The sequence below is a fragment of the Mus pahari genome, chromosome 2 (assembly GCF_900095145.1).
Source record: "Mus pahari chromosome 2, PAHARI_EIJ_v1.1, whole genome shotgun sequence".
Taxonomy (NCBI): domain Eukaryota; kingdom Metazoa; phylum Chordata; class Mammalia; order Rodentia; family Muridae; genus Mus; species Mus pahari.
The window spans coordinates 129,989,585-129,999,171 of NC_034591.1; the positions used below are offsets into that span (position 1 = coordinate 129,989,585).

General features: G+C 52.3%; 1 protein-coding gene across 1 annotated transcript in view; it reads left to right on the forward strand.

Moving 5' to 3' along the window:
* Nucleotides 1–8,074, forward strand: part of Slc6a11 (solute carrier family 6 member 11) — a 119,362-nt gene extending 111,288 nt beyond the window's left edge. The window contains exons 11-14 of the mRNA XM_021190390.2: nucleotides 1,924–2,026; nucleotides 2,864–2,964; nucleotides 3,704–3,874; nucleotides 5,677–8,074. Coding sequence (XP_021046049.1) covers nucleotides 1,924–2,026; nucleotides 2,864–2,964; nucleotides 3,704–3,874; nucleotides 5,677–5,829 — 528 coding nt within the window. The 3' untranslated portion in view covers nucleotides 5,830–8,074. The remainder of the gene's footprint in view (nucleotides 1–1,923; nucleotides 2,027–2,863; nucleotides 2,965–3,703; nucleotides 3,875–5,676) is intronic.
* Nucleotides 8,075–9,587: the final 1,513 nt, after the last annotated feature.

A 9,587-nucleotide genomic window follows, 5' to 3' on the forward strand; every position in this document is an offset into this window, starting at 1 on the left:
AAGGAAGAAAGGAAGAAAGGAAGAAAGGAAGAAAGGAAGAAAGGAAGAAAGGAAGAAAGGAAGAAAAAGAAAAGGAGAAAGAGGGAGAAAGAGGGGGGAAGAAGGAAGGAAGGAAGGAACACACGAACGCACGAATGAACTTGCACCTTTGCACGGACTGAGCCAGACACCCGGCTGCTAGGGGACCTAGACTTAGTGAATTTCTTGTTAATTTCTGTCCTTTTCCTTGCTGATGCTGAGCCTGAGCTCGCCTTTTGCATGATAGGCACGAGCTCTACCCCTGAGCAATACCCCTTCTCTCTTTTTAGTTTGATGGTGTCGTTAAATGGAATAGGCTGGTTTGGGCTCACTCTGTGCTGGCCACAGCCATGGTTCTGACCACATGGCCTCTCCCTCCCTTGTTCTCCCAGGCTTTCACCCCCGACCCCCAATCCCGGTCCTCATGAAGGGCCTTCCTGGACCCCTTTGAGTGTCAGGGCTTCCATTGAGCTTCCTCTTCAGACTTGCTCAGACACTCATCCCTTCACACCAGAACCACCACGAGCAGCAAATCCATGGATTCCCAGGATTCCTGGGACCAGCACGCATCCTGCTTTGTGCGTACCAATCACCTCTGGATTATTCATAATGCCTACCATTGTATAAACGCTATGTGAAGAGCTAGACTGTACCATTCAAGCGAAACTGGCAAGGGGTCTTTAGGGCCCTCTAGGGGAACAGGGTGTAAAAGGGGGTCACTGGGATGTCTTACATGGTCAGGGTTTTTTCCTGCAGAGGAGGACCTGGTAGCTGCTCAGCCCATGAAGCTGGACAGCCCAGTGGTTGCAAACTAGAACTGGAGGCCCAAGAGATCACTGGAAAGTTAGTTGCTAGCATTGTGTCTGCGTTGGAAGGCTAGAGCGGCTAGGGTCTGTGGATGATGGTGGAGGCCATAGTAGAAGCGCTCACTCAGTGATGGGTGAACGCATGCTTTCCCTCAACTCTGTCTATCTGGGCCCCCTGTTAGAAGGTGCTACACACCAAGGCCAAGTTTTTCTCATTTTGGTCAATTCTTTCTAGAAACTTTCCCTCAGACATGCCCAGAGTCAATGCTGATTCTAGTCAAGTTGTCAGTTAATACCGGCCACCAGGGGGTCAGCCATGTGTTACAGAGTGGGCCCGCAGACGCACTTTCATCAGTAATTCATCCCAAAGATGAATTGTTGTGCACCTACTGTGTGTCCATTTTTGAGCCAGAGAGTGGGACATGGCTCTAGGCAAGCCAGTCAGTACCATGCCACAGAGCCTATGTTCTAAGTGACTCTACTTACATCTTTAGGGGACCTACAGTGCTCTGGACTCTGAGCTGGGAGCTGCAGGTACAATAAGATGGGAGCTTCCTGAGCAGAGGTCAGAGCTCTCAGCTGTCAACAGGCGCTTTTAGGATTAAATTGTGAGTTCAAACAAGATGGCCTGGAGGCCTGAAGAAAGAGTGAGGCTGAGGACTGAGGGCTTCTCAGAGGAAGTGACATTTGAGCTGAGCTTTGAAAGAACTCAACTAAGTGCAAGAGGAGGCCACTTTGCTGAGAATGGGTGGTGGACCAGGTTGGGGGGAACTGAGGGTGATTTGAAATCTCTGAAAATATGGAAGAGGGTGAGACCAACGGCAGGAAGGCCTACCTGGAGGCTGCTGGAGAGACTCTGGGGAGAGGTGTTGAAGCCGTCGGCCACCCACTCTGGTTTCAGTGAAGCCACAGACTACCTATGCCATCTCGGCAGGACAGGGCCTTGGAAAACCCAGCTGCAGAGTGCATAGCACTCAGGCTAGAAATGAGCAAACTGACCGACTAGCAGCTACCAGAACAGAGAGAAGACCACACAAAGGCTGGCTACTGACCCTGTTCTCCAACATGTCTGTCTGTGTGTCTGTCCTCCTGCCCTCAGGGAGGCATGTACATCTTCCAGCTTTTTGACTCATACGCCGCCAGTGGCATGTGCTTGCTCTTCGTGGCCATCTTCGAGTGTGTCTGCATCGGCTGGGTGTATGGTAAGTGGAGGCTGGACCGCTGGGGTCTGGTAAACTGTATCTGGCTCAGTACTTTCCCTGGGGACTCAGGGCCCTTCCTACTGTCACAAGACCTTCCTGTTTTTGTGCCAGCATAGGATGTTCAGGATCCATACCCCTGATAACTGGCCAGTCCTATCCTGAGGCTCAGTTTTCCCCTTTGTGAAAATTGTGTTCCAGAGGGAAACATGAGGCAGAGCCCCTAGCACAAGCTACCCCATCATTCATTCCCTGTTCTGGTCCTCACACAAACCAGGATGAGGGCTGCTGTCTCCAGGGCAAGCAAAGTATAGCTTTGGAGCCATAGTCACTACTCATAAGCAGCCCAGACAGTATGCTCCCCAGAGCCCTGTTCCCCATGAATCACCAGGCCCTCAGCTCACCCTTCCCGTTGTGTTAGTGGTTTTGCATCACTGCAAAGAAATGGCTGCCATGGGCTACAGAAGAAGTAGAGGGTGAGCAGAACTCATGGTTCTGGAGTTCAAGTCCAGTACTGGGCAATGCCATCCTGGTTCTTCACCAGGACCGGAAGACTGGTGCTTCCGGTCCTGGTGAAGGATTTCCATGGTAAGAGAGTGTAAATGGAGAAAGATCTCATCTCCAGCCAGGATCAGAAAGCAGCACCCGCACCACTGACCTAAGGATCTCTGTAGAGCCCTGCTTCCTAGAACACAATAAGACTACCTAATAACGTCATCCTAAAGGGATCCCGCTTTAAATGCAGGTACTCGACTCTCAAGCCCAAACTCGCTAGGTCCCACATAGACCCACTTGCCTCTTCTCTGAAATACGTACGCTTGTCTGCTTTCCTCTGGATAGGAAGCAACCGGTTCTATGACAATATTGAGGACATGATTGGTTACCGGCCACTGTCACTCATCAAGTGGTGCTGGAAAGTCGTGACCCCTGGGATTTGTGCGGTAAGGCCAGCAGAAGAGCACCCCCCATCCCCTCAGCCACTCTTCAGCTCCAGTCAGCTCAGCTGAGGCCAGCCCTAAGGAGGGTCATGTCCCCAAGGTCCCTGCCACCTGATACTCTCCAGAGCTGATGTCCCAGGGTTTGGTGAGACAAGGCCTCACTCAAGTGTTGAGTGACCCTGAACAGGTTTCTCCCCTGTGAGGGCCTTAGGCACACCAGCCCGACATTGGTCTACCTCCCTGGAGACCAGGGGTAGGCACACATGAGTGAGGAGATCTGTTACTGACTTTCAGAGTTGAGGAGAATGTCAAGGTTTAGGCTCTATCCCTGGAACCAGGCCACAGACCAGCCTTGGTAAGCCTTCTCCATGCTTGACAGAAAAAAATGGCCCCACTATTCTCTGTCCTGTTTTTGGTTCTGGACGCGTCTGAACTTATCTTCCCAATTGAAAACGTCAGAACAACAGGTTCGAGACAGCCCTAAGACAACCTCTTGTGTGGGCAGAGGCTGGGAAAGAGGGTCCTGGGAAAGGGGGCAGATGCCACAGCCCTGAAGAGCCCCCAAGGTCCCTGAGAGCCTGGGCCCCAAGGCCACAGCCCCTGTGTTCTGACAGTCAGACTGACTTCCTCCCATGGTTCTGCCTCAAGCCCACTGTGGACAGTTGAGGTACCTGGGCCCGTGAAATAGGGCAGGTTTGACGGTTACCACCAAGAACCTCCTCCTCCTTCTGCCTCTCCACAGGGCATCTTCATCTTCTTCCTGGTCAAGTACAAGCCGCTCAAGTACAACAATGTGTACACATATCCTGCTTGGGGCTACGGCATCGGCTGGCTCATGGCTCTGTCCTCCATGCTGTGTATCCCACTCTGGATCTTCATTAAGCTGTGGAAGACAGAGGGCACCCTGCCCGAGGTGAGTGTGGTGGAGGAAGGCTGGGGAGGCTGGGTCTGAATGGAAGGAGAACGGCAGCAGGCTCCTCTTTGGGCGGGAGTCCATCCTTAGACAGTGCCAGAAGCACCTCTGAGATTTCTGGATTAAGCCAGATTCTGTGAATTCCACCTCAGCCTCCCACCCGCCAAACAGGTTGATAGGGCCCCTTAATTGATAGAGGGTAATTGATAGAGGGTAGAAACGGTCTGCGAGTTCCTACAGGGAAAGCATTTGAATCAGGATCCGAACTGAGGTGTAGCCAAATGTCATCTCGGACAGGCCACAGGGAAACACAAGTGTCACCTAAAATGCTTCCTCCAGCTCCCTGCCCACGGGGACAGATGGATGGGGAAGGTCCCTTTGGTTGTTTACAGGACATGCTGGTCAAGGGCAGTTGGTTAATGCAGATTGGGACCTGTCCATAGGGGAACTGTCCATAGGGGAATTGACCTGGGACTTCACAATCTCAGCCTTGGGACATGGTGCTCAGCCCTCCAGCAGCCTCCTGGTACTTACAAGCCTGATTCCAGCTTCTTTCTGTTACCTCGGTGCATATCCTATCTATCGAGACAGCAGGACTTGTTACAGAGTGAGCTCTCTGATCTGATCTGGTCTAGCCTCAGGTCTCCCCGCTTTGTGATCTGCACATGACAACTCACTAGGAGGACTTTCGGGGGGTAGGGGTGGGGTGGGGAGTTGTATAAGGACCTTCCCAGCAGAACAGCCCAGAGGAAGAATCATGATGGAGCTGTGCTTGGATCTTTGGCCTGAGCCTCACAATAATTCTGGCCAGCAGCTGAGGACGGGGAAGCACCAAGGTTATACATCTTAGCTGTGTAGGTGATTAAGCAGGAGTTCAAACCCAGGCACCTGCCTCCAGGGCCTCTTCTCTTAACCTTGGTCTACGACAAGAACCTGATGCAGGGCCTGGCACGTGGGAGCAGAGTCAATCCGCTGCCATGAATCTAAATAGTAATTCTACCTAGACAGTGTGGCTTCCATTGGAGAGAAGAGAACCAACCTGGCCCTTGAGCACTGAGCCACCTCAGAGTTCTTGCAGCTTCCCTACCCCCCACCCCCACCCCAGGGAAGGGCCCATGCTCAGGAGGGTTTCCTGAATCCTGGTCCCAGGGCCAGGCAGATGATGCTGAGGTGGGGCCCATGCGTGAGGTGCATTCCAAGAGGTTGAGGCAGCTGAATTAGGGGTGGCGTCTGCCTCTAAGCATAGCTTGAGAAGCTCAGTAAGAATATAGAGCTCTCCCCATGCACTGCAGTGGTGTGGTGACAAGCCCAGGGCAGGATAGGACTCTGATCAACCAACATTCACATCAGTGGCCCTGGAAGTCCCATTCCCTCTGGTTAGTGCCTGTCATCCTGGCTCACAGGTACAGTGATGCGGCCAGAGGTCAGGACCCTGCCTGGAACAGCCGTCAGGCCACTTCAAAGCCCAGCTGCCCCTCCTGCCAAGGAAGGAACAGGGTGGCAGCCCTGACTTTGACTATAGTCCTGGTTACCTTCCACATCCACGCTGCAGGAGCTAAATGTCTCCCTTCCCTTACTTCTTGCTTATTGACAGGAACGGGATCTCAGACATCCCTGTTTCTGGTGGTAGGAACTCAAAGAGGTAATGACTCACCCAGAGACTGAGAAGTAAGGCAAAGCCAGGGGTTGGCCCCAGTCTGATGGCTCCAAGGAACGTTTATACGGCTGGGGAGGCAGAATGGACAGACCTGGCACACAGCATCCTTGCTTACAAAGCCTTCTCCTCCTCTCCAACCATCTAGAAATTACAGAAGTTGACAGTCCCCAGCGCCGATCTGAAAATGCGGGGCAAGCTCGGGGCCAGCCCACGGACGGTGACCGTTAATGACTGTGAGGCCAAGGTCAAGGGCGACGGCACCATCTCTGCCATCACAGAGAAGGAGACGCACTTCTGAGTCCCCACCAGCCATTTGGATGCAGCTCCAACCTTCCTTCCCTGCGTGTAAATGAATCCCGAACCTCGTACTTCACCTAATGTTAGGGGCTTGCTCGTCTGCACAGGACTTATTAACAAGTTAACTCCCAGCCGGCCACTGTGTGCCCTGTACCCTCGCCTCTTCCCAGTGATCGTGGGCTTATCCACCTCACCAAGATAATTCTGTACAGTGACTAGCAGATCCTGGCCTAGGGTGGCTCAGCCGGTGTTTTCTAGAGTTCTTGTATTATGTACTGTCAACTCGTATTCAGGGGGCAGGTGGAGTAGGGGAGCGGTGCCCATCTGCCTCTGATGTTCAGTGATTCCTGGTTTTATCTCTGAACTTCCCCGGCCACCCTCCTCTGTGCCCTGGGACCAGTTTGTTTTATTTTATTTTTTCTTTTTTATTTTCGTCTTCCCCTTTTCCCAGTGACACCTTCCACATGTCAAGGTTGCAAGGCAGAGAAGCAAAGCATCCCACCATCATCAGGACTCCTGAGTGACCAGGAGTTGCTGACTGCCCCTTCAAGTGACTGTGGCTCCTCCTTTCTCTCCCTGGCCCCTAGTTTCTCCATCTCCCAGACCTGGGGCGGGCAGGGGGCGGAGATTGAGAGGAGTCTTCCCTTCAAAGCAGGGAAGAGTACGCGACTCATTGCTTCGCAGAGCTGCTTTGACCCGCAGAGGCTTGTAGACCTCTTCTCTTCTCTGTCCCCTGGTTACCACCTACCCACCTTGCCTATCTTAAGTCAAACTTACCACCAATGATGTGGGGAGGTGGGTTTCCCTAGCAACTGGAGTTTTAGCTTAACCCTGATCCTTTTACCGGTGCACCCCCCAGCCCCCGTGGCAGGGGCCCCCACCATCCGTCCAGCCTTCTTGGCCACCAGCTCTGTCCCTCCTTCCTCGGTAGGGATGATCAGAAGGTAGCCATCTCTTCTTGCAGCTGCCTGGCCAGGATCTATGGCTTAGGATCTACGGCCGCCCCTGCAGGGGAGCTACAGTGAGGCCTGGGGCTGGATTCCACCCACAGTCCCTTCCCTGTGCACCCTGATTTGACCCCTGCCTTGTCCCCTGCTCTCTTTTCTACCTACCTGCCTACCCCTGCAGATCCTGTGGGCAGACACCTTACTCTGGAGCCATCCCACCTGCCTGTCACCTGGGTCTGAGGAGCCTCCGCTTCCAGAGGGAAGAACTGGCCACCCACTTGTCAGGCTCTTCCTTGGAAACGAAGAGCAGAGGTGGTCTCTAGGGGGAGGCTGGTGCCGCTCCCTCCTGCCTGGCTCAGACCTCTTAGACAGATTGCTCTTCCTCAGCTGCTGGGTTCTTTGTCTGCCCAGCTATTGGAGGATGGGAAGTGGAGGGAAGGTCACTCTTTCCCTCTTCCTGTAGTTTCCTAGATCTGTCTGAGGAAAGGTGAGATGTCTTCACGCTAAGGCTCCAGTGACCTGAATGCTCTATTTGCCCAACGCTTCCGGACTCTTAGCTGTTCTGCCCAGCCCCCTCCCTCCCACCTAAAGCCTGAACTGGCTGAGCCAAATGCCCAGCACCACCCCCATCTAATTGGGCACTTGTCCAGGGCACACCACCCCCAGCTGCTCACACACACACCACGTATTCCTTCTGGGAAGGCCAGCATCATCTTGAAGATGACCTGTGGGGTTGGTCCTCGATGGCTGTCCCCTCCACCCCACCCCTGAGAAGGGAGGCTGCCCATTGCTGCTACTGCGCCTCACCACCACCTCCCTCATGGACAGATAGATGGATAGACAGATCCCTGATGTCTGTTACTATAGACACACGTGTTGTACATGTGGCCCTTAACACTTGACATTCTTAACACTACTCATGGGGCTGGGTAGAGGGAGGCTTGTGGTTTGGGGGTTGTTGTTTTTTGCTTTCTTCTTCCTTTCTTTTTCTTTTTTCCTTTTTTGTTTTTTTTTCTTTTTTGTTTTTCTTTTTTTCTTTCTTTCTTTCTTTTTTTTGTAATTTCATACTAGTATTTGGGTAACTGTAGGGAGGAGGGGAGGGTCAGTGGGAGCAAGGGGACATGTCATTGTGACAACTTTTTTGATATTCATTAGAAATGATGCAATATATCCTTTCTGAGATATTTACAGTATTATTAAAGGGTTGGGCTGTTTTGCATAACAAACTTTTTATTGGCAAACCCAAAGAGCACAAGATTGTCAGTCTGCTCGTTTTTAAAAATTAAAGGATGTGGATCAACTCCCAGGTGGCTCTGCCCAGCAAGTGGTCTTTATTGGGTTTTCCTTCTGTCTTTGGGTATCCTCAGGGTATACCTTCGCATTACAGATCAGACAACGCTGGGAGCTGTGGTGTTTCAGGCCCCTCTTCCTTTGATGGCTGGTGGCTCATGTAGTCACTACACAGACGCTTCAGGTGAGCTGAGTTCAGCAGACCTCTCTCTCTCTCTCTCTCTCTCTCTCTCTCTCTCTCTCTCTCTCTCTCATTCTCTCTCTCATTCTCTCTCATTCTCACAACCACTTGTCCACTTTACAGATAGGGAAAATCAGAGCACAGATAACTCAAGCAGTTTGCCTCCCAGAGTCACAAGGCTTATAAACCGTAGAATCTGCCCCCTGTCCCTCTCCTTGCTGAGTCAGATGAGCTGCTGAGCTGAGGGCTCTCCCTGCTGACAGCCTGAATATTCGCTTAATCAGGTGACAGCAGCAAGGCAGCAAAAGGCTGTCACAAAAATGTGTGTCTCCTTCCTTCCCAGGAAACTTGAGAACTGCAGACCTTTGAACTTACAGGATTAAAGAATTTGCAGGGTCAACCAGTAGGCAGCTGTGTGTGCTAGTGACCCCTGCTGGCCCAGTGAGGCTCTGCAGCCTAGCTCTGATAGACACTGCTAATAACCTGAGCCTGGAAGGGGAGATCCGAAAGTGAAGTTGAAGATGCTCTCTAGTTCTAAGAAGTTTCCTATGGGTGGTGGAAGGGACCAAGCATCAAAGAGCAAGCGATCTGCTGAAACCTAGTACCGTCAGCTTCTTTCATCACCCAACAGGCTGTCTCTAAACACCTACCAGTTTTCATTCCAGGGCTTCAGGGTAAGATATAAGGGCAGCCCCCTTTACTTAAGTGTTCCCGTTCTTAGTCAAAAGAAGCAGCATCCACAGCCTTCTGGATGGAGCTTGTCTGGGGAGGAGCTGCCTCTCTGGCCTCTCCAGCAAGACTATGCTGTTTATGGGGTGAGTCTGCCCACGTCTTACCTCAGTTGTCTGTAATGGGGTCGCAATGAGACCCAGAGAGGACATGTGACTAACCCACTCTTCCCCAGGGGTCCCCCAGGATCAACGGTGGGTGTCAGTAGGCTGGCAAGCCATCTGCACACCATTCAGCACCCAGTAGGGACAGGAGTGGTCTCGGAGCCTATCTCAGAGGCTGGGGCATCTTTCTGCTTCCTTATTGAGAAAAGGGTTGTTCTGCAGGGAACATTGGGGGAATCGACAAAGCATGTGCCTTCTGTGTGCTGGGGAGGATACAGAGAAATTGTGGGCTGTAGCCCCATCCCAGGGGGAAGCTCTTGAGATAAAGAAGTCTGCTTCAGCCCCAGCAGAGAGAGAGCCAGTTCTGCATGTCCCCCACCTTTCTCTTCTCCCTAAACCTTCTACAGAGGGTGTAATACCCACTCACCAGGATGAGGGCCGTCTACTTTACTCTGTCCGCTGATTCACATGCTAACCTCTTCCTAGCACCACCCACTGCACCACAGAG